This window comes from Sander lucioperca, chromosome 21 (assembly GCF_008315115.2).
Source record: "Sander lucioperca isolate FBNREF2018 chromosome 21, SLUC_FBN_1.2, whole genome shotgun sequence".
NCBI lineage: Eukaryota > Metazoa > Chordata > Actinopteri > Perciformes > Percidae > Sander > Sander lucioperca.
Window position 1 is genome coordinate 16,486,075 of NC_050193.1, and position 25,905 is coordinate 16,511,979.

Here is a 25,905-nt window from a genome sequence, read left to right on the forward strand (position 1 = left end):
AAACGGGAGTGCTACCGGGCCACGGCTTTGTGCAAATGTGGTGGTCAATGTAACAATGCAGAGGGAGAAGAGAAGGTCTGGAGAGAGGGGGGGGTGGAGGGAGAGATGGGTGTTTTATTTGGACTGCACTTCCAAACGGGCTTGTCAACCTACACACACACACACACACACACACACACACACACACACACACACACACACACACACACAGATGGCGGAGTCAATTGGCATGGCAGAGAAACATACCAAAGTCTAGGAGATGACAAGGACAGAGTAAATGACAAAGTGAGTAAAGAGAGACAAAAGAGAAGAATTTGGCAGAGTGTGGATTCTCGCGGAGGACCGTCGGCCATTACATCACCTCCCTTTTCCTCTGGGATGTGTGTGTCGGGCTGGTGGAGGCGGGAGGGGTGAGGCCGGGGAGTGAGGGCTCTGGGTTGTTGGTGGGGGGAGGAAGAGTGGTGGTGATGGGAAAGAGCAATGCCTGAGTCAGAGGAGGATCATGAATGAATCCACTGAATATCCCTGTCTGTCCTGTTCTAACTCTTCTCTTTCTCACTCTCAGCTCCACTTAGTTTTTATTTAATTCCCCCATATTCTCCTCTCTTCTCTCTCTGTCTCTTTTTTATCTTTGTCTCCCTGATCATAAAAGCCTGGGGGGTGGGAATGTACTGTGGAGCTTAGTCAGTGGAGGTCAAGCACAGATAAACAAACTGCCAGGAATGACAAATGCCCGAATTAGAGTCTGTTTATTACGTTCCTGTGTTGGACAGCACATTCCTCAGATGATACAGGGGCAAAGATCAGCAGAAGAAGAATACCTCTCTTTTAAATCTACCTAATTATTGTAATATTTATTTATTTGGTGGACTTGTTAGCCATGTTAGTGGCGTGTTGGCTGATCTGTTGTTTAATCCACCACTTTGGTCCATATCTCAACACCTATTGAATGGATTGCCGTTACATTTGGTACAGATATCCATGGTGCCAAGAGGATGAATCTTAATTACTTTGATGATCCACAGACTTTTTATCTAACAGGTCAAAGTTGTATTCTGTCAAATATGTTTATGACCAAATCGTGCACAACTGATGACATTGCCATCAACCTCAACTGTAGTTTGTGTTTAGTGCTAAATACCAAATGTTAGAGTGCTAACATGCTAAACTGACATCCCTTTCACACAACCCTGAAATTATCTATACATTACGCGCTGGAGCTGTATGTGAGAACACAAATGTCCAAATCAGTTGGACCGAAAATCACAGTCTTTACCCTGCCAGCTCCCAGGTACAAAGTCCATGTAATGTCTTGACTGAGCCCAAAGTATGAGAATTCACAGCGAGCGAGTAGACGTGTTGATGATGTTTCTATAATGCTACTGGCACAAAAACAAACAAAAACAACCTCAGAGCGTGAAGAAGAAGGGTGCGGTCCTGTGCTCCATTCAAGGAAGGATAATATCCGGACCTGATTCGTCGGACATTGTCTGGAGTTCATATGTGAAAACATCTTAAGAAGGTGAACATGGAGAAAAATACCTGCTAAACATCCACATGTTAGCATTGTCATTGTGATTAGCATTACTGTGCTCATGTACAGCCTCACAGAATCAGGCGTGGCTGTAGCGAGTCTTGTTGAAATACAAACCTTGCAGTATTAAGCCTTGAAACCTTGAGATGAAATGCGGCTAACAACAGGCACATTAGTTGAGCAGACGGGGCCACAACAAAGTTTGTGAAGCGATATATTTTTTAGAGGTTCAAAAAAACAGGTAAATTCCAGTGAGCAGGGCTCAACATTTATGTTGCACTTATATGAAAATTCTCAACTCAGGAAAATTTAAATGGTGCTAAAAGAGGAACAATCTCATGTTGTTGCCCCAGTTTGGAAAAAAAAAAACAGAAATGGTATGCTGATGACAGCAAACCAGCCTCACTGTCCTCATGACTAATATGCACACTGAGTGCAGTAGATAAAAGGAAACATGGCACAAACAGCTTTAGGTCTGCCCAGATATGGCTTCCTGTACTATATCAATGCCGCAGTCTGAGTGGTGGTGTCTGTGCATATACCTGCTGACTGTTAGCCTTATATGGTGCCTTGTAGTGAATTAAGAGGAAGTCCCTTTATGAGGAAAAAAGTGACAACCGTGTGGTTTTGGTCGGCAGCTGTAGGAGGCAGCCCAGAGCAGCATCAGCTGCAGCCCACACAGCAGCCTCAGCTTTAGGAAGTGGTGCGAATGCTGCTTTTAATTTCTACATAAACACATTCCCACAACAGAAATGGTATTATTTCACGCTTTGTCCTATTCAGGGCTATGAGATTGTAGAACAGGAAGTGGGGGCTTTTATTTAATGGTTTTCTAATCATTGAAATGACAATCTTTGATTTAAACCTGATGTAAAATTGCCACTTTGAACTCATCCGCCTTTGTACATTAGTTACTAACACTGCCTTAAAGGACACACACACACACACACACACACACACACACACACAGACACTTCTTCTTCTTCTTCTGTCTGACAAGGAAATCGAAACGTCCTCCTCTGCAGTTTCCAGTTACTGAAACATAACTGTAAGAGAAGTGAAATCTCTCGAGCTGTAAATTCCCCTGTAATCACACACACACACACACACACACACACACACACACACAATTGTGCACTGTTCATAGCTGACACATTGATACATACATGGAGGTACTACATGCTTGCAAATAGGAACCTAATGAGGCAAACACACATTTCTACACCCAGAAAGACACACACACTAGATTTCACAGTCCTCAGGGGGTGAAGGTGATTTCCTTGAGACGGTATCCCATGTGACCCGTCTTGCATTCCTCAGATTGTTGTCATGTGACAAACTTAAAGATCTCCTTTTATGGACGTCAGCGTTAACAGGAGGGGAGTGGCCTCACTAATACACACCCAGGTCAACAAACACACAGACACACACACAGGCCTACACAGGCACACACACACACACACACACACACAGGCACACACACACACACACACACACACACACACACACACACACACACACACACACACAGGCACACACACAGGCACACACACACACACACACACACACAGGCACACACACACACACACATCACACAACAAAGAATGCACATAACTGCACACAACAACATCTTACACACTCCTGCCAACTTAAGCACAATCAAACAGACAGAAAAAGGGGTGAAGGAGTTGTGAAATCAATCTGGCAGCATTGTTGTAAAAGCTGCTTCGCAGGTACGATCAGACCAACTGTGGCATTACATAACGCTGGATCACAGTAGTATATCTGCTCAATAACTGAAAAACTGTTTCAGATTGATGTCAAAGTTACAATGTAAAGCGGTGTGAAATGATGTTGTACCTGTGGTCATGAAAGAACTATTACAGTGATATGGTTACTAATAAGACAGAAAGCAAGTAAGAGCACTATTCTGGAGTTCTGTCACTGTAAATGTGGGACTGTTTCTATGTATCATGACCAGTGCTCATGGCATTATCATGCGGCAACACCAAGAGACATTACTCTCAGGTCTTGGCCTATGCTAAGCACAGTGTCTACTCATAATTGTGTTTCATTGTGTGTTCTCCCTTGTGTTAAAATGTCCTAAAGTTGTTGTTTTTTGATTGCTGGTGACAAGGCTGTAGACAGGATGTGGTAAAAAAAATAATAATATGAAGGTTAATGAGTCTCCCACTGCATGACCAGACACAAACATGACCAAATTAGTTTTTAATATTTGTATTTTTTTCATATCTTATTTAGTCTGTTAAATGAATAGTTCAACATTTTAGGAAATACACTTGTGCTCTTTCTTGCTGAGTGCCAGATGAGAAGATTGACACCATACTCATGTTTGTATGGTAAACATAACACAGCAGTTAGCTTATAGCTTAGCATAAAGACTGGAAGCAGGGGACATCAGCTAGCCTGGTTGTTCGACGGGCAGGAAATCCACCTACTAGCACCTCTAAAGGAGTCTTATCGTCACCATGATGTTGCCAGGCATCCCTGTTCACAGTCTTAATGCTAAGCTAACTAACTGCTGCTAGCTGTAGCTTCATATTTACCATACAGACGTGTGTGGTATCAATCTTCTTTCTACTAACTCTCAGCAAGAGTGAGAATTACGTGTATATCCCAAAATGCTGGACATCCATCTTTCACCGCTTATCCTTGTCTGGTTTGTCAGAGCAGACTGAACACAATGCATTTCCAGGCCAGATGGGATATGTAATCTCTCCAGGGTGATCTGGGTGTGTCCCCTGGTCTCCTCACAGCTGGATGTGCCTGGAACACCCGCACAGGGAGACTTCCTACAAACCACCTCAGCTGACTTTCTCTTCAACGTGAAGGAGCAGTGGTTCCTCTCCACCGTCTCCATACTGCCAGCCATAACATTTCAGGGCAGGAAAGCTGAAATCTTAATTTATACGCCAAAAGCGATGAAAATAATGGAATCAACTCATAAAATGACCAGCATGTGTACTTTCCTGATAATAAACTCTCTGAAAGTTGCTGAAGTCCAGCTCTCTCTCCATGTCTCACACTGACACATTACATCATACTGTACTCATATAACAATCTGCTGCACAACAGCACCATGTACTGCTGCAGCTGCATAGCTCCGAGTGGACTTTGCCCGACCCTCGGCTGTAAAGTAAAGCCAGTGTGTGCCGCACTAAGCTGAAACATTGCTGCCATGAGTGATTAGAAAGCTTCCAGTCACACATTCTGAGCACACTTATAAGCTCGCAGGTTAATACCAATGAGCGACTGGCTCGGCACACATTTTTTGAATGTGTTAATCAGGAATGGATGCAGGAGGGAGAGGAGTGAAGGAAAATAGGGGAGGAGTGCAGAGAAAATAGACAATGATTGTACAGAGAGAGGAGACAATTATGCCAAGAATGAAGAGATGGCATGTTAGGACCTGAAAAGAAAAGATGGAGAAGGATCGGAGAAAAGGTGTGGCAGTTTCTTATGAATTCTCTATAGGCTGCACATTCTGCTGCCGGTCTCCGAGAGCCAGCTCTCCACTTCCTCTTTACCCCACTTCCTGTCTCTGCTGCTGGCCTATGCCCTTATATGGCAGCCGCCAGCAGCCAATCGGCGCAGAGCAGACAGCTCATTCAAACAGCTAGTGTGAGAGAGGAGCAGGGTGGGAACTGCAAACAGAAATGAACACCATTGCACCATACAAAACAATATAGCTCACTAGCACACACACAAACCTGCCTGCTGGCTTAAAACAAAAAAGAGGTGCTACAATACAACAAAGCAAAGCAACGCATGCAAACTTTACTCAGTGATTCAGGGGCACTGGGTGCACGCTGCAGCACCGCATTGGGGTTGTTTTTGGTGGCTAATGGACAGGGTGGGCTATCGGTTACTATGCAGAGGAGAGGAGAGGAGAGGAGAGGAGAGGAGAGGAGAGGAGAGGAGAGGAGAGGAGAGGAGAGGAGAGATATGACTTGGCACACTGCTAAAATTCCTCTGCAAGTGTTTACATGTAGCACTTTAATTAGTAGATGACATGTGATTAATGTTTCTCAGAATAAAACAAAGACATAGACGGGAAGAGAATGATACCGAGATATGTAAAGATATGAAAAGAATGAGGAATAAGAGACACGACAGGCTGTAATGTTATGTAAGGAACGTCCAAACAGAGCTGAGTGCCAGGAACGTACGGACCAAAGTGCATGGGCGTGTGTAGGTGGGTGACCTCTCTCGCTGCGTTTCGAGCTACAGCTGAGGGGGCAGCGATGGGATAAGGAAGATCAGGAAGTAAAAGCAGGGCCGGGGCCAGTCAGGAGGCTCAAAACACCCAAACGAGCCAATCAGAAGGCTGGCAGCTTGTGAAATGAGCCGATCTGAGATGAGGAGCCCTCCCACCAGACAGAGACAGATGGTGGAGGATAGATAAGCCTCCCTGGGTTCACCACCATGCAGGGGGTGAATAAAGAGTGTGTGTTTGTGTGTGTGTGTGTGTGTGTGTGTGTGTGTGTGTGTGTGTGTGTGTGAGAGAGAGAGACAGAATTAGATACAGAAATAGATAAGTCTGTCATTCTTCTTAGCAGTAGAGATAAAGATGGCATTTATATTTTGCACCAACTCAATGCAAAACACCATACAAGAAAGCAAATATTCTGTTCTGTTTTTCTCGTATGGACCTTGTTTTACACGTTTGGTCATGTATACATTTCTGTCTTTGCATGCAGTAATCACATGTGTTTACATGCTGCTGGGGGTTCAGTTCTGACATGTCTCCATTAATGGTTAAGGCGATGAAAGCCGTCATCAGTCTCGGTGTCGTTTGTACACCTGAATTAAACCTCACAGCCTTAAAAGGCACCTCAGCTGCTACTTTGGGCCAATAAGAGGACCGAACACCAGGAGGAAGTGAGGTGGGTGCACAGGAAGGGGAAGAGAAGAAGAGATGTGTGTGTGTTCATGAGGAACAAAAAGAAAAAAACAACATCCAGAGAAGCTGCTCAACCTCAAGCGCTGCATGTGGTTATTACATTGGTTAGTCCATTACAGAGAAGCACCCTTTGTCTGACAAAGAAAGTTTGAAAACTGGGTTATACACTTTAAACTCCTGATCTAATCACAAGATTTGTTTTTGATCGATTATTATAGGAAGATGTTTTGCGTTGGTGTGTAGCCAGCGCTCGCTCATCACTTTGGTTTTAGAGCTCCATGCCAGCAGCTGGAGTGAGACGAACATGAGCTGTGACACGCTTTTTCAGTTTTTTAAAGAGGAAGTGCCAAGCCTGTAAATCAGTTAGGATCATCACAACAATATGTGCTTTGTAATTCGAAGTAGTTATACTGCTGTGGATGTACTTGTCTGGGGTTGAAACACACAAAGAAAGAGCTGTAAATGAGTTTTATGTTGTGTAAAGTTTGAGGAATAACATGAGATGCTGGTCAGGAAGCCATGATGGGGCGTGGCCACAAAAGTGTGTGTGTGTGTGTGTGTGTGTGTGTGTGTGTGTGTGTGTGTGTGTGTGTGTGTGTGTAGTGGGGGTTGGAGTTAAGGATCCATTTGGACTGAATGGGAAGCTAATCCAATCGGAGTATGAACAGGCCAGCTGGCAGGCACAACACAAACACACACACACACACACACACACACACACACACACAGCTGGTAACTAGCCCGTGCCTTGGAGTCAGACCGTCACCACGGTGACCCATGGATCAATGACACTGCAAACCACCAATCTATTGGCTGTATCAAGGTAGAGGGGGTGTAGAGAGGAAAGAGGGAGTGTGGCAGGAAGGGGGTGAGGGAGGAGTGGTGAATAGGGTTCCCTTCTCTGAAACCATGACCAGTCACAGATGGCAAACAATTGGTCAGTCACTTTTCAACAGGCTGCAAAAACAAGAGAGAAAGAGAGGGTGTGAGCAAAAAGGAGAGGATGGAAATGCCTGCTTAGCAAGATGGGAGGGGAGGCGGAAGATGAATGAAGATAGAAAGGAAATTGTGCTGCTGATAGACAAAACTTTTGCATCAAAAGATAAATACATTTTTAAAGCAAACGTGCAGATTGATACCACTCTTATGTCCGTCTGCTAAATATGAAGCTCCAGCCAGCAGCTAGTTTGCTTAGCTTAGCACAAAGACTGAAAAGAAAATCAATAAAATCAACCAATCAGCACCAATAATACATTTTATTGTGTTTGTTTTATGCCTGCCCCACACTCAAGGATAATTTTGGGTCAGATTCGTCCCTCTCGTGGGGGTTTTCCCAATTCGCTGGTCTGAACAGATGATCTGCCCAAATGATCCTGTAGTTTGAGAAGTTTACAGACATAATGTCAATGTTACCAACTGGATCGGAGTCTCGCCGATTTGCAACTTGAAATCCTGTCGTGTGAAAGGAACGCTCATCAAGTATTCAGCAGAAACCCGCAATAGCCAATAAGAGCCAGCTGACTGGGAAGGAATCACCAACCGGATGTTGTGTATTGTGTGGGAAAAAAACATGGCTGCCAACAGAGCAAATACAACTACTGTATGTCTCCCGAGCCAGGTGGACGGTAGAAAAGGAAAACAAGCTTGTGGAATTATGGCAACAGAATAGCCAGCCATGACTTCATCCAGTACTTTTTTTTCATGTCATGTTGTTGTTCTGAAGTCCCGTTTGATCACACAAGTTTCTGTGAGATCCCAAGCTACTCTGAAATCGTGAGAATTGTGTAATCGTGTTCAATGGCGAGCTTTGAACAGAGCCAAGCTAGTTGTTTGTGATCTTTGTGCTGGCTGCTGGCTGTAGCCTTAAAGGGGCTGTACTTGATATTCAGAAGAAAAGAAAAGTGGTCTGGGATTGCCTCCACACAGTTCTCACTATGCGTTCCCCAACTCCTCAAATACCGACGCTTTGTCACGGCCCTCTGCGTCAGATACCGACGCATAAGGCACTCCCATGAACGTGCGGCCGGACCGGCTACCAAAACAAAGAACAGAGAATCTCAGATGACAACACACACAGAGGGAGTGGGACTTCATTCTCAGCTCAGGACGCCATTACTCCACTATATCTTTACATAGAAAATATTTGTTTGCTGCTATATCGATGTTCCGAGTATCGAGTACAGGCCCTTTAAATTATAATGGGCAGATATGAGAGTGGTATTAACCTTGTCATCTAACTCATCGCAAGAAAGTTAATCAGTGTTCACCATTCATTTAAACTTCTTAGCCTTTAGTCTAAAGGAGAAAATCCCAACGTTGCGGATTGAAACTTGACCTCACGTGACTCAGACTTTTAAACTATTACACACACACACACACACACACACACACACACGCACACACACACACACACACACACACACACACACACACACACACACATGTACAAAGATACAGTGAAGCAAGAATGAAACTCCTGTATGTGACAAAGTGCATTTCCAGCAGGACATTATACATTTCTCATCATCTTCCTCTTCTCTTTCTATCTACGGCTTTACTCCACTCAGATCCCATTTGATGGTTTCATCTCTTGCTCTCATCTAACCCTCATTGTTTTGATATCCACATTTCCAGGCCTTAGCTTTCAACTTCACTCAAGGCTAATTGCAACTAATGTTTTTTTTGTATTGAGCTGCAGCCTTGCAGTCTAGTAGCAGTAAGACTCAAGGCAGCAGATGTTTAACTCTTTCTGTGTCTGTGTGTGTGTGTGTGTGTGTGTGTGTGTGTGTGTGTGTGTGTGTGTGTGTGTGTGTGTGTGGATAATAGATATAGTATTCAGTGTCCACCCCCCTATGGCCGGTTTTACCCATTAGCAACAGGCCTTTTATGGTTCCTCTCCCCTCCCCCTCAAACATACACCCACATACACACCAAAAATGCCCTTGTTTTTAGCCTCAGATCTCCAGTGCCATGAAAAGGATATATCAAATTCTCTCTATAATAAGAGGGACAGAAAGAGGAAGAAGGGGAGACACCATAAATGTAGATTGAGAGGAGAGGAGAGGAAAGGAGAGAAGAGGAGGTGGTGGGAAAGAATTAGTCTAATGATGGCCTTCTTAGGTTGAGAGTAAAGAGAAACTTGCCGCATCTTTACTCAATAGAGGAACAGGAAGCCATGGTGGGAGGGGTTTAGTAACCGGCTGGGAGTGGCAGCAGCGCTGCAGAACAGACTGTTTCTTCTGTGGTGGTGCTGCTGGATGGCTGACTGGTTACTATATTTGAAGAGAAAAACCTGAGCTAATGACGTCACACGCGGGTGTTTCAATTCACCGGTAAACATTGAGACTACACAGGCACATATACATGCTCAAAGACACACACAGAAGGGTGCTTAATAAGCTTGTGTGTGTGTGTGTGTGTGTGTGTGTGTGTGTGTGTGTGTGTGTGTGTGTGTTTCTGTCAATAATGGGAAGTCAACAAAGAGTCATGTCTGTTGTTTGACCCTCAGACACACACTCATGTATCCATATAAAGCTTACCACTGAGTTATTACTCATACACATACTCACACAAAGATAGCAGTTGGTTATGATTAGCTATTGTAATTTCAAGTTCTTTGACTTTTGAACCACACACACACATAAACACACTACAGTGCTACAGTGGTCACTGGGTTACTGATTAACTTGTCACATGGCAATGTCGATGCCTGACTTCAGCAAATAGTCGATGCGATCACCTGTCACTTACTGTACCATATAAATCAAGGCTGCTGCAGGTGCTAAACACATAATGACTAAATAATGTATAGTTGTACTGTATTTTCACAGCCAGACTTCTGGGATACTTGACATTTGTGGGTAGATTAATTCCCCGGAAAAACAAGCCATTTTGGGATGTATTTGCATCTTTTCCAAGAGTTAGATGATAACGTTGATACCAATCTCATGTCTGTGTGGTAACAGAATGAAGCCATAGCCCACAGCTGGTTAGCTTAGCTTTGAATAAAGACTGGAAACAGGGGGGAAACAGCTAGCCTGGCTCTGTCCAAATTTTACATTATCCGCCTACCAGCATTACAAAAGCTCACTAAACCTGTTTAGTACAAACAAGATATTACATGCGCATTTGTGCCCTTTAGGTGGATTTTGTTACCTACAGACAGAGCCAGGCTAGAAAACAAGAAAAACAAGATGCATGATTTGTATTTTATCATGGAAAAACTTGTAGTCGTGTTGTTGGGAAAGTGGCCCACAAACAGTGCTTTACCAACAAGTGCTGTTTGCAAATGCAAAGGTGCATAAGCGGGTCACACAGACAAGGATATAAAGTCTAAAGCCACATTCAGGAAGGTTTTCCCCACTGGAGCATTGCGGATTGCCACTGTGTTCGATCAATGTCAGTACTACCAGCCACTGACATGTGTGAGTTATAATATTCCAGGTTGAGCCCTTGGCCTCGTGCATGCTGTACAGAAAAACATCAACAAGCATTGAAAGGTATACAGCTAAACAATTAACCTGGCTGAAAACCTTTGTACCCGCTGACTGTGGCCCCATTTTGGCTTCCACTTTGGCCGCTTGGTCAAGCTGCTGAACATCATTTTTGTAGAAACATACAGACAAGGTGTTTTTGCCAAAGGGCACAGTATTGTTGCAACTAAATTACTTTTAGTACAGCAGCTCCCTAGCTCTCCATGACACTAAATGAAATAGGTTTAAGCCCAGAGCTTCCACTTGTTGCTCTCATTAAAGTGATAAGTGGTCTATTTATACAACCAGTACTTATAGTAATAGTCATAATAAACAACACCTTGAGAGCCTGTGTATAAACTTCTGTCTGGATGAAAGATCCTCAGAAAATTTCATTAGGTGGCTCTATTGCATTAAGGACCTTGGCAGCAAGGTACAGATTCAGAGGTGTAAACACACACACACACACACACACACACACACACACACACACACACACACACACACACACTGTTATGACACTCGAGAGGAGTCTTCCCATGACAGTATTCCAAGCACTTGGCTATAGAAATTCCCACTGAAGAGTATTGACAACACACCACTTATAGCTGTACACACACATACATAAGTGAATGTATATTTAAAGTCCTGCTTACCTAAGCTGACTGACAGCTGATTTAACACAGTGATACAGAAACAAACTTGATCTCTACTTTCACTCTTAATTCAGGAGTTAATGAAGGAGAATACATCATGTCATTGCATGTTTTCCACCTGAATCAAAGTAGGCTGGGCCGGAACAATGATTCACTCACTCATGTGCAAACCTATCTACACACACAGACACACAGTCAACTTGAAAATCCAGAGGCACTCCCTTTAAATATCTCCCAGCCAATCCCTGTTTATGCTACTGCAGTGTCAACTTAAGAGAAACAATCCTCTCAGCTTGTTGCTGTTCAAAACCCCTGAACCCACTTTGTTTCACTCCCTCATCACAGAAATGAAAACTTTATCACCAATGAAACAAATATAAATGATTGTCAGGCTGACATGGGTCGGACAAGGAAAAACTAGGTTCATGATTTGATCCTTAACGGTGAGACTTGAAGCTTATAAATCAATAAGTGGGCCCAGTAGACCTTTTGATCACCTTAAACGCGCTTCCTTTAATCTGTAAACCCTCTAACAGCATCTCTACGGAGAGTCTTTCACTTGAGTCCAAGCTCACATTGATGAATTGACAGGTCCAACTTTGATTGTTGCCTTTTATTAAACTGCAAAAAGCAGTGGCGTACTGAATGTTACCACAGTAAGATAATCAATAAGGTTATGAATAATCTAGAAGAATGATATGAAAACCTAAATATAAATAAATAATGGACTCGCCCTTTAAACTGTGTTTGTAAAAAATGGCCTGAAATGTGCAGATTAACGTTTCAGAATCTGCAGGGTTAGCGGGAAGTTACACACAATCGTCCTCTTTCCGCATATTGTGTTGTTTCACACTAGTGCACTGAGTTGTGGCTGATTTAAAGGGGTCATATGAACCATGTGACGGCGACAATAATGCCCATTTAAAGCCAACTTAGCAGCATGAATGAGGACAAGGAAGAGAAGATGAGAACAGACAAAAACAGGAGTTGATGCAACTGAGAGCGGGGAAGGGGAAGTGGTAAAGGAGGAAGAGAAGAAGTTGCTGCATGTTGCTGCATGTCTCAGTGGCCACAGTTACAGCTTTAAATGGCACTGAGACTGCCCAGCCATTCTACTAACGTATACATTCGTGATTTAGGAGCACAAAATCAATAAAAAAAAAAGGGTGTGCCAGATGTTATATATTAAGGAGAAGATAGTTGAAGGAAGGAAGGAGGACAGAGGAGCGAGAGTGGAGGGAGAGGGGGGAATGAAAAAAGAAAATCAGAGATGTGGAAAAAAAGGAAAGTGCTTAAAAGTGGGGCGGCATAATTTATGATAAGACTATGGTCTGATGGTGTATGGAGACTTAATATGGCGATGAATCAGGAGTGGAAATTTCACTAGGCTGCAGGCCCATGGCTAGTCTTAAAATCTAAGTATGAGATTGTGTCACATGGGCCTCATTAATTCATGATGTGAATGAGGCAGAGAGTGATAGACCCTGATATTTTAAAGTCCACCCTGACAGTAATGCAGTGGGCCATGTGTTTCCTACATGACTGAAAGATGGCTGAAACAGCAACTGAAAACATCTAGGCTACTTTCACTCGGTGTGTATTTATTTTGTAATTGTCAGAAGGTATATTGTCTGAAGGGTATTATTTAACTCTTTTTTTAAACACCTACATCTAGTACACTGCAAGCAGCATAAAAATCGGAGAACGCTTCCTCTCCTGAAGCGACACGCCTTTGTCAAACTATTAAACTCTAGGCAGATAAAGAGAGGTAGCAAGCAGTGCACTGAAAGGATATTTATGAGGAGCCCATAAATACCTGATCGATAAATGAAAATTATCAGCAAGCGTTGGCAGTATGGGGAAGGGGTGGCCTACATACAGTAAGTGGTCATTCCCCAGCTTGTGTGTTTGACCTGGTGATGCAGTGGCTGTGACTCCCACTGAGCTTACAGCTGGTTTTCAAAGTGGACAGCAACATCAGCACCACCCCACTCTCTGTATTGTCTGAAATAATAAAATAGTGTCATGTTAATCTAAAGAAAAGAGCTGGGAACGAGGGAAGCCTTTGGATAACAGTATTGGGCCTGTGTAGCCTTTACAGGGAGGAGTCCTTGGTGCTGAGCTCTTTTAAGTGTCATAACTATGTGCCAACAGCTAAAAGCAGGTGCAGGGAAGACATTTCCACTCTTATTAAGTTTATACATCATTTAACCTGCCTATAAAACAGTATATCAAGAGATAAGGCGTGCTAGGCCTCACAACATCAATCCCTTCCCTTTTATTTTCTCCAATCCTTTGCTATTAACGCCTCCCTCTCGCTCTCTCTCTCCCTCAAATCGAGAGCGCCCAGTGCACCAGTGTGCACGCGACGTGCCCAGTGCATGACGCTGGACCAATCAGAAGGCGCTATTCCGAAAGTTTACCTTTTATGGCTCGAGCCGGGCAACTGACGCAGTATAAAAAACAAGCGCCCACAGCTAACGGATTCACTCTGAGCGCCGACACACGCAGCTTGTGCGGGATATCATTTGCCTGAAACCGGTTCCCTTAAAGCGAAAAGCCCCCCACCCAAAGGTAAGGAGACAAACATTACTTACAGATTTCTAATTTTAGAATCATATTTAAGTACACACTGAATTGATTAGTTTTTCTAATGCTATTGTTTGTGAAATTTGTCATTTTTGAATGCAAAATATGGCAGGGACCACGAGGTTCTTTGTCCTGTCATACATCAACTGTACTGCTAATTTAACTTATGGTTTTAAAAAGTAATCACAAAAGACACCAGTTTGTGTTTCGCTTGTGTTAAAGTACGCAGTTGTGATGGCTAGAGACCGCTGAACTTGAGCTAATGCGACTCCGTTGCTTTTGGTTGTCGCCGGTAACTGCATAGTTAATGTTAACCTTTACAGTCCTACTTGGCTGGGTTTTCGTCGTGTTGTTGAGCACATTTGCTGTATTACTGTGCTGGCGTACATGTCTTCCCCAGCAGGGTACTTTGAAAGAGGCTTGAGGTCGTCTGGATCCCGGCTGCTCCCTTTGTGCGCCCAATGCGGCGGGGTGTGACCTACTTTAGCATATTAGCTTAGCCACATCCTGCTAACACCGCCCTTCAGACTTGCAACAGTAGCAAATTTAATCAATCAATTTTTCTACATGAACACTTGTGTCCACTTTCTGGGCGTGTTAGATTTCACTTATCGTAGTAATTTACATGTAAGGCTTCCTTTTTAAATGGGGAAGTGCAAAGAATAAGGCCTGCAAAAACATAAATCGACTAATTGAATAAAACCTGTCTAACAATGAATTCGTATCTTGTCAACTTTCACATGACAAAAGGGTTAACGTTAGAAAGGGTGATTGCGAAGTGACAAATCATCCACCCTTAGAAAAGGTGTGGCTTTCAGGAAATTGAGCATCAGTCAGGAGCTTGTGACCCATTCATGAGTCAACCTGAGTAATTATGCAACTTCATTATTTTACTGCTAGTGTTTTAAAGGTTGCCAGTTTTTGAAAAATGTTGAATTGATAGTAATGACGTATGCAGTCCTAGCCATATGCAATGAATGAAGTAGCCGAGTATGACGCAGTGATATTGAAGGGAGAATTTTTTTTTTTTTTGGGGTATTAAACTATGATTGAGCAACAATGGGAGGGGACAGTGGGTAAAATAATTGTAATGAACGGGGCAGTGGTTGCGCGGCCCCGGGTCTGATGTCGAATGTTCCTTTTTTCTTGCTGTGTCGCTCTGGCCGCGCGCCATGGCGCTGGTAGCTGCAAAGCTGCTCAAAACCGAACCATGTCCTTATATGGTAATAACAGAATGCAGCGCCACTTCCTTTTGTCTGGCTTGGTCGGAATGTGGGACACGAGCTCCCCCTAGCGACTTATCTCGTGAACTGCAGCCAGTTGGTTAACAGGAAGTTGGGTTTTAGAGTGGCAGGTAGGCGCAGTTGGATGTGGAACTTGCGTTTTTAACGTCGTTTCTTTATTCAACAGTTCAGCCATGGAAGATGAAATTGCCGCACTGGTTGTTGACAACGGATCCGGTATGTGCAAAGCCGGTTTCGCCGGAGATGACGCCCCTCGTGCTGTCTTCCCCTCCATCGTCGGTCGCCCCAGACATCAGGTGAGTGATCACAAACAGAATAAAGCCAAATTCCTGATTTTTAACAATTTGCTAAATATAAAATGCATTATACGTTTTAATGCGCACATTCAATGTCCCAATTGAGTTAATTTTGAAATTCTAAGCCATTAATTTCTTGGAAAGCCAGCTGAAAATGGCTCTAGTTTTGCTTAAATGATATACACTCTGAGATTTTACATCAGCTAGACAATCTTTACACACAGCCATTATGAAATTAGTGAAGTCTTGTACCATTTTACACAATATTTCTTACTACAAAGTACACATAGTCAAGATGTTTGCCTGTAACTAGACTTTGAAGGCCCTACATGTATTCGTGCAGATTTATGCATGTTAACCATCCGTCTTATCTCTTGTTCAGGGAGTGATGGTGGGTATGGGCCAGAAGGACAGCTATGTTGGTGATGAAGCCCAGAGCAAGAGAGGTATCCTGACCCTCAAGTACCCCATTGAGCACGGTATTGTGACCAACTGGGATGACATGGAGAAGATCTGGCATCACACCTTCTACAACGAGCTGAGAGTTGCCCCTGAGGAGCACCCCGTCCTGCTCACAGAGGCCCCCCTGAACCCCAAAGCCAACAGGGAGAAGATGACCCAGGTACACACCCTTACTTCTACAAATGTAGATTAGCCTGACAGTACAGTTGCCTCATTTCCTCCTCAGTTTCCCTCTCTATTCCATTCTCATTTGCTCCTTCCTCCCCCTCTCCTCCAGGACTTCTCTCCTATAAGATGATCTATCATCAACAGGTCTCTCTTGACTGTGTGCCTTATCTGCACTTGTGTCTATGTTTAGCTGTCAGTAGATCAGCACCTAATAGACATCTGACATGCACAAGTGTGAAGGATTGTTGACTTTCTGCACCTTTTTTCTCTACTAACTTCAATCTTAGCCTCACACTAATGCATGTAGTGAGTGCAGTGGCCACAGAAGCTAAAGACTTCACTGATTGAAAATGTTAAAATGTTTTCTCATCTTACAGATCATGTTCGAGACCTTCAACACCCCCGCCATGTACGTTGCCATCCAGGCTGTGCTGTCCCTGTATGCCTCTGGTCGTACCACTGGTATCGTCATGGACTCCGGTGATGGTGTGACCCACACAGTGCCCATCTATGAGGGCTATGCCCTGCCCCACGCCATCCTGCGTCTGGACTTGGCTGGCCGTGACCTCACAGACTACCTCATGAAGATCCTGACAGAGCGTGGTTACTCATTCACCACCACAGCTGAGAGGGAAATCGTGCGTGACATCAAGGAGAAGCTGTGCTATGTCGCCCTGGACTTCGAGCAGGAGATGGGCACTGCTGCCTCCTCTTCCTCCCTGGAGAAGAGCTACGAGCTGCCTGACGGACAGGTCATCACCATCGGCAATGAGAGGTTCCGTTGCCCAGAGGCCCTCTTCCAGCCTTCCTTCCTCGGTAGGTTCCCAACTAGCCTAACCTGCACTACATAACTAACATAACTAAACCTGTATGGTTACCCTGCACTTCAACGTGCTGACAAGTGTTTTGTATCTGCTCTCAGGTATGGAGTCCTGCGGAATCCATGAGACCACCTACAACAGCATCATGAAGTGTGATGTCGACATCCGTAAGGACCTGTACGCCAACACCGTGCTGTCTGGAGGTACCACCATGTACCCCGGCATCGCCGACAGGATGCAGAAGGAGATCACAGCCCTGGCCCCATCCACCATGAAGATCAAGGTGAGCTGACTTGCTACAGAGCCAGCAGGGTGACATTTTGTTGCTGCTTGCATGGTGTCTCATTGATGCAGAAATGCTCTGGTATCCTAAAGTTTTTTTTTTTTTTTTTTTTCTGTCTCCCTGCAGATCATTGCCCCACCAGAGCGTAAATACTCTGTCTGGATCGGAGGCTCCATCCTGGCCTCTCTGTCCACCTTCCAGCAGATGTGGATCAGCAAGCAGGAGTACGATGAGTCCGGCCCCTCCATCGTCCACCGTAAATGCTTCTAAACAGACTGTTCCTCCTCCCCCTCCCCAACCAACGCCCAACAACTTCAGCTCTGTGCAAAACAACCACACACACCACATTTCTCATACACACTCAGGCGCAGAGCCTAGATGACCAACTCATTGGCATGGCTTCAGTTATTTTTGGCGCTTGACTCAGGATTTAAAAAAAACTGGAACGATGAAGGAGAACGTAATGTTTTGGCTAGGTTATAAAAACAAAAGCACCCCAGCATTTTGCAGTTGCATCTGGGGACCTAAAAATGTACATTTTGTTTTCTTTTGAGTCATTCCAAATGTTTGTTAACTGCATTGTTCAGACACATGATTCCAAATGTTAACTGCATTGTTCAGACACGTATTCGCCTCTGTGAAGGCTGCCCAGTGGTTGGCGCATACTTAAACATGGTTGTAGTATCGCTTGTATGTAAATTATGTCTGGGTTTTTTGTACTTTCAGCCTTAAAAATATCTTGGTCCTGTTTAATTTTTTTGTTTTTGTTATGCAAAACCCAATCGTGACCTCTTCTTCGCCCTGTTGGAGGTTTCATCCCCTGGGTGGTGGGGCAAGGGGTCTCAAAGTGATGGGGTAACATGGGGTGCCAGACCGGTGGGGCCAACCTGTACACTGACTAAACAATCCCAATAAAGTGCACATGTGTTCCGACATGACGTCTGACTCTGTCTTCCATTTTGAGTTTATATGTATTTGAATGCCACTTAAACTGTTCAGCAATTCAAAAGCTGACAACACTTTTGCCAAATAACACTACCCAGAATGTAGATAACATGGTTTATGTAGAACAATAGGTTTTCTTCAGATACATGCACCAAATATGTAGATTCACACTTAAGTTTAATCTAGCATTTATACAGCATTTATTTACACTCTGGACTTTGCTTTTGCATTGAGACCTGGATGATTTAGTCTTTACATGTAGGCCTCTAATTTCACATTTAGTCTTCAGGAAATCTGAACTCAATATATCAATACTAAAATAGTACTCTGACTTCAATACCTGTTCCTAAACCACTTTCTTTCAATAATTTTATAAAACATTACACATTCTGGCACATTTTTTTATTTTTCAGCTCCTATGTGAGCCATGTCAAGTTTTCCTTGCCTCTACTACGTGTAATGTTAGCCAATCACCAGCGTTATTAGATCTTGGTAGAAGCATGCTTATTGGCTCACTGACTGAGATGTACTATTCAGGTATTTAAATTGGGAACTGAATGTGTTTTTTGATACTTAGACAATTCGGTTGGTGCCTAAACTATTGAATTCAGTACCCAGCCCTTCTCAGATTTAAACTCTTGGGATCTGAGCTCCCAACAGGCCAGTGGTGGTCAACTTTACCTTCTTGACATAAAAATGTGAATTTCACAGCCCATTAGTTGCTGCATATTGCAGAGTGCTTAAAAAAAAAAGTAATCTCTTAGAAGTGTGAACCCAGTATCGGAGAAATTTCTCACGATAGAACTAGAACCAAGAGAGCATACAGTTTCTAAACTTATGTAGATGCTATTCAGGCAATAATCTGGGTTGATTTCATAAACCTGCAGTAAACAAGACAGCTGAGTCTGTTGACCCTGCAGCGCTTGTTGTCTCAAGTCCTGTTACAGTCGCAGCAGTGAAGGGATGTTGGATTTTTATCAGAAACAGACATGACATAACCTCCAGTTTTAAGTTCAGTTTAAAGGGCATGAGAGAAGTCATAACTTCAAGGTGTTCCTGCAAAACCTGGGACTACTTTAAACATCCTGTATTTGGTAACTAATTCACCTGTTCTTACAAATGGCAGCAGTATCAAACTCCTGGATGAAATGAGCTCAAATGTTGTAGGCTTTTCAGAAATGTGAAGCAAGATGCAAAAGTTTACTGATGGACAAAAGCCTTTCGACTGACCAGGATCCGTTTTTATAATTCCTTGGTGTGACGATGCCACATTCAGGACTATTAATACACCATGATTAGTATCTCACAATATAATATCTACACAGTGAGTGTGTGTGTGTGTCTCAATCCCATTAGAACAGTTCATTATTGTCATCAATGCACTGTCGTTATCACATTACAGAGAATAAATACAGCTTTTCTCATTTACTTGTACAATAGCGCATTTTATGAACATCTCATTTAGTCATTTCATTAAATATGATGTGAACATATATAAAATACAGGCAGCAGGAACTTTAAAAGGACAGTGCTCATGCTGCTTGTGCACACATTCCATCATTAAGTCTTACTTGATTACACGTATCAGTACCGCTGTATTCTATGCTTCAGGGTTTATGCTGCCTTCCCCTTTTTGCAGCAGTGTTACCTGGCTCAGCTGACCGGACGTGAAATTGTGAATTAAAAGGTCAAAAGTCAGGGCAGGCTCAAAGAACACACCCCACATGATAAGTCACTTATAGTCACACAGAAGGCTTTTTTCTCTGTCCTCAGGCATCTCGTCATTACATCGTTTACAATCATGCTCTCCTCGTGGGATCATAAGTTTGGTTATTAGCCATAAATTCCATGAGGATGAGTACCTGAGGATGTTGGCAAACTAGAAAATGTGTTTGCTCACTTAAGGATCACAGAGACTTTGACAGCAATGTATCTCCACTTTCCATTATTTTATGTGGCTTAGGCTCTTTACCAAATTATTGAATTTTGTTCAGACTCTCCCCTGTAATCGTAACCTGATTGTGAATTTACAGCAGTTGCACAGTTTAGACAGCAGATGGCATCAAAGGTCCATTTTTATTTTTATCCAAAAAGTGAGGCGTGACTGTGCTGTATGCAATACATCCATGGTTGTATGCTCTATGATCCGAACACTTTAACTCATATTAAAGCTTATGCACAGAGCTAGATCTGAACCCATGCTTTTTGTCAGCTGGTTTATGTAATGGGTGTGAATTTCCATCTTTAATAATTAAGTTACATTTGATGTGATTTAATGGGAGGTGAGGTATTATTGGGCTGCTGTTATGCAGAGAATGGCAATGAATATGGAAATGGGGGAGTGTGAGAGACATGAGTGTGTGTTCAATACAGCAGTAAAAAAAAAAAAGGGTGGATAAAAGATGGAGTGTACCATAAAAGTAATTGAGCTTGTATATGTTTTAAACCAGCTTTCCTAGAACCCACTGCTGACACGGGCATATTTCCTGTCCACATCTAAAAATGGATTTGCATATTGCAGAGAGGAAAGGAGGATAAGATGGATGGTGGATGGTGCGGCCCCACCCTCATGTTCTATGCATCATATATCCTGTTTCTGTGTATGACACCACAGATCCAGCACTATAGCCAAATTATTCAGGCTGTCCCAGTTCCATACAGTATTCTGGGCTGCTGGAGGCACCTGAGGATATATGATGGGCCTGGAGGGCTGTTTGAGGGAACATGAATGGCCTGTGCACGTGCACGTAGAAAGTGTTTGTATTGATATATGCATGCATTAAGTCAGGGTGCATACAGACTGCCTGCTGCATGCTCATACACATTGAAGATCAAGTGGGTTTGGTATTGGAAATTTATTCCATCTTGCTGCAGCCCACCCGCATGTGATTCTGCTGAGACTGCTTCCCTCTGATATCCTTTTATTGCCACGCCAGCAAAACACTCACTGGCAGGGAAGCAGTGCTTTGCGTGTGTGTGTGTGTGTGTGTGTGTGTGTGTGTGTGTGTGTGTGTGTGTGTGTGTGTGTGTGCGTAAGTGCAACCATACTCCATTTTTCTGTGCTTGTTGAGGTTATTGTGTGTTGCCTGCACAGGTGTCAGCATTGCAGCTGTGTGCGAATAAGGCACTCCAGAGACGACACAAAGGGGGATCAATTTGTCAGAAAATGAGGCCTGCTGTGTTCCTCCATTTACTACAGCTGTGCAGCTTTACAGTAGCTCCATTGGTCGGGTCACTGATCCACCACGCATGCAGTTCTCATCGTCCTCCAACAGATGGGGGCGCTGCGCTACATGAGCCTGTCTGGCCCAAAAACTGGGTGAAAGGCAAACTAGAAGGCTACTACTGCTGACAGAAGGAGGCCAGCAGAGAATAATTGATCGTATTCAAATACAGTAGCCCCTGTTTTTGTGTGCCTCAGAGTGATTTTCATTTTCCCGAGGGTGACATGATCGCTGAAGGTAATGCACCCCCTCTGCACTGTTATGGTGAAGTTTGATTGACTGACAGCAGATGTAAAGTGTTTCTGTCAGTTACAAAAACTGGTCAGTTGGCAAATTTTTAATCTGTTGTTTTCTCTCTGTGTTTTTCATATCTCAGTCATATCAAATACTGTATATTCTGGTCCCGCCTTCCACAATCCTGAATAGGAATAAAGGATTTGTAATTGCAGCAGACACAAGAGACAAGAGAGAGAAATACAGCGTCAGGGTTGAAAAGATGTGTCGAGGCCCTCGCAGGCCTTTTCTATTTTTTTCTTGAGGTTTCAGCGGCCCTGACACATCACCAATGTACATTCACTCAGCAGGATATTTGTCTGTTGCATCAATGTTTCCTTACGGTTGTGGCAAAGGCTGGGTGTTTTTTCTCAAGAAAAAACCCCACGATTTCTCAGAGCTCTGACCGCACAACTGCAGGCACAGGAACAGGCACCAAAAATACACAACCCCTGTGCAATGCAGGCTTGCTCAAGCACCCTGCATGCACACTTGACAACCCCCCCACCCCTCACACAACCTCCCTTACCCCACCCCCAAGCTTGGTTTGAAGCAGTGGCAGATGGGAATCAGATTGCTGTGACTTCCATGCGTGTCCTTGTCTTGGTACCATTTTCCAGAAATAAGGGTGTTTATTTTGATTTAATTCAAATACAATTCAAACTGCAGACTTTTGGCTTTGTTTTAATGACTTGTTGGACAGCACACAGCAATTTGCACAAACATAGTAGATGTTGTGAATTCTAAATACAGGTCTTGAACTTGGCTTTTTAATTTTTATGTGTTCTATTTGTAGTGCTGCATGTGTGGACTGTGGGTGGCTCAGTCCTGCTAAATTGATAAACTGCTACATATATGGGAAGTACACACATGACCATGCATCTCCCTATTTTTGCACACTTCTTTGGCATCATCTAAAATACAGCTAATTTTATTGAACATCCAATTACAAAATCATGAAAATTATATTTGTGGCGACAGATAATCATGTGAGAGCCAACAGTGTGTATAAATTTCTTTGGGCATCCATGTCATCTGACTACTTCAACACATTGAGTTAGTTGTGTGTAGGGCTGTGTGCATGTGGCCGGCTGTTTGTCCTCCAGCAGAGAAGCAGAGAGCTCCTCACACATACACACACACACACACACACCCAAGGGCTTTGCAAACCCTGCAAAGCCCTGTCTGATGATTGGCAGGTGCCCCATGAGAGCTGTATGTGTATGTGTGTGTGATCTTCAAGTGGGGGTCGGTGTGTAGTGATGTCAGTCATCTGAGACTCTCTCATTGGCATATTTATTGCATATATCCCGTCTCCGTATGTTTGTTTCATTCCATCAGGAAACATGACACTGCAATTAGCCTTCTCCACATCATATAGTGGATTTGTGTTGCTGCAGTGCAGCGGCAGTCGCTTCAATAACAATACAGTACTTGTGTAGAGCACGAGACAAGGCATGATGAATGATTTAGCACTTTGGACATGCAGGCGCTCTGTGTGTGTGTGTGTGTGTGTGTGTGTGTGAACTGGTGTGTGAGAGCGGATTAGGAGGGGGAGGGGGGGGTCACATCAAAATATATGAACTGTTGTTTATTTATTCCTGCTTCTTATTTTCTTCCATTTCCAGAATGTTGTATGAAATATGTTTCATGTAGGATTGATCATAAATAAAGGCTTTATTAGCGCCTCCAGTCCAGTCCAAGTTAGATTTGCTTACTGAAGTGCTGTCGTTGAAAGGTGGATGCTTATGCAGGGGGGGGGGGGACATCTTTCGGTGTTCATTTATTTATGCATTTCTTTTCCAGAGAGGACTAAACCCCACCCCACCCCAGCAGAATTAATCAATGCTGTCTCCGTGCTGCGTCCCCTGTGGGTTAATGCAGCCACACGCCTGGAGAAAATAAAATCATTTACCTGATCCTTCAAATGATATGACAGAATTAACCCAAACCCCAACAATGATCTTTGGACAGCCACACGGCTGGAGGTGGGTGTGAGAGATGGTGCTCAGACAAAGATAAGAGTCAAACAACAAAGGGAAGAAAGAAAAATACAATAAGCCTAAAACAGGGGTTAAGGGATAACAAATGTTGTCATTGCGTAATCTTTGGTCAGCAGAATAGCATGTTTACTGGGATGAAAAATCGGTTGTGGTATTATATTGACTCAGCAGCGTTTCAGGCTATAAATCATGGTTTTCAGTACTTTTCCACTGCAGCCCCACATAAAGGACAATATTGAAGTTGTAATCTGGACCATCCTCAAAGAACCCAGTTGGTGTATAGGCTATAAAAAGACATACTCTACCAAATGGTCCCATCTGCTCCTGCAGCAACGCATCACTGGGATAAGCCTAACCTAGAAATAAAGATACGTTGTAATGAGGAAGGTGAGAAGCTGCACATAAACCACACATTGTTCTACTGTAGGTGGAGAGGGCAATAAAGAATCATGAATAGGCCTACATCTTTTTTTATTGGATATTTTTGGCTAATGAATGTGTTCATTTCAGCACCATGCCAGGCTATAATAATTTCAGACGATCACATTGTCATAAATGATATCAGCCTGCAGTTAATTAAGTTAAATTAAGAGTAGGCTACATCTTTAAATTGGAGTTATTGTTGAATACTGTTGAATTAAACCCGTGCGTAAAAATGTGGGCAGGAAATATAGTGTGATTCTTTTTTATCTGAAGGAATCATAACTAAGCTGTTTGATAAAAAAAAAAATGTATGAATATCACCACGGCGCTTCACAGCCCATATACAGCAGCCAAACCCACCTCAAAGTGGAGATAACCCCCCACGAACGCCGCGGCATTTGACAAGAAAAACAACAAGGAGATGATGAAACCTGCCTCCTGCTCGCGGGCTGAAAAGACAGCAACAATAGGGCCCCTAATCTAAAGGCATTGTCTGCATTCCCAGTCGGCGCGATTTGGAGAACAAAGGCTGGCTCGGTCCCCTCGGACAGCCCGGGACGGGACATCACTCTGATCTCCGCCTGGTAATTCCCTCTCCGGGTCCCGTCAGGGGGGGACCAGGCTAGGCGCTGCGAGCAGACGGCTCAGGCCTGTCGCTGAGCGGCCTCTTCCAGTGCTCAGCTCGGTGGTAAGGTTGTTTTGCGACTGGGAAAAAAACAAAACAAAACAACAACACAGAGCGAGGTGTGACCATGCACCGAAGGCGTCGCGAGTTCACTGGAACACCGGACAACTAACACAGCGGACTCGTTTATCCGCTGCTGCCGTTAGCATGCGCCCGTAGCTGTCGTTCCGATGCGCCTCCGCGGTACTCTTTCTCTCCTCTCCCTCAGTGGTTTAGTGTCTGCTGTAGCGCTTCCTTTCCCCCTACCGGAGGGTCGCCTTGAAACCGGCACACTGCGAGGAGGAGGGGCTGGAGAAGTGGAGGGGGTGATGTGGGCAACTTGAAACCGCCTCAGATTTTTTTAAATCAACATTTTTTGCAACTATGTAACGCGGAGCGGTTTACCTCAAAGGAAATGTATTGATAATGGGGGAAAAAAATCCCCGCGAGAGTAAGACTGGGAGGGACGGATAGGTCATATTTTTAGAGCCCGACTTCACACCAGGGGTCGACCACCCCCTTTCTGAATTCTAGCATAGCACTTAATGGGTACACCACTTTTTCTCCTCTTTTAATGCAACCCCCCCCGCTAAACTCGACCGATTATACACAAGAAGACATCAAGCGTTGCTTCAACCACAGCCTGTTATGTGCATTTGCATTTGCATATCACAATGGTGTGGGGTATCACAAATATAGCGGCCATGAAGGCGACATGATAAAGATCCAGGGTGATTTTTGACCTGTGAAATCTGCCTGCAGACCGACCAACACTAATCAATAGGCTACATAAAATAGCATTTGATGGAATAAAGATGTGGCAGTGAGTACAATTATACCTCTCCATCCCATTCCCACCTCTCTCCTAGTCCATATTCTCCATTTGAGCGTAACAAACTTTGTGGTTTTTAGTGCATTTCTTTT

General features: G+C 43.7%; 1 protein-coding gene across 1 annotated transcript; it reads left to right on the forward strand.

Annotated features, from left to right (window-relative positions):
* Positions 1-13,932: 13,932 nt before the first annotated feature.
* actb2 (actin, beta 2) lies at positions 13,933-18,387 on the forward strand. The gene is made up of 6 exons (XM_031320710.2): positions 13,933-14,160; positions 15,586-15,715; positions 16,098-16,337; positions 16,723-17,161; positions 17,268-17,449; positions 17,576-18,387. Exons 2-6 carry the CDS (start codon positions 15,593-15,595, stop codon positions 17,717-17,719), a joined length of 1,128 nt encoding a protein of 375 aa, XP_031176570.1. The 5' UTR covers positions 13,933-14,160; positions 15,586-15,592; the 3' UTR covers positions 17,720-18,387.
* The last annotated feature ends 7,518 nt before the right edge of the window (positions 18,388-25,905 follow it).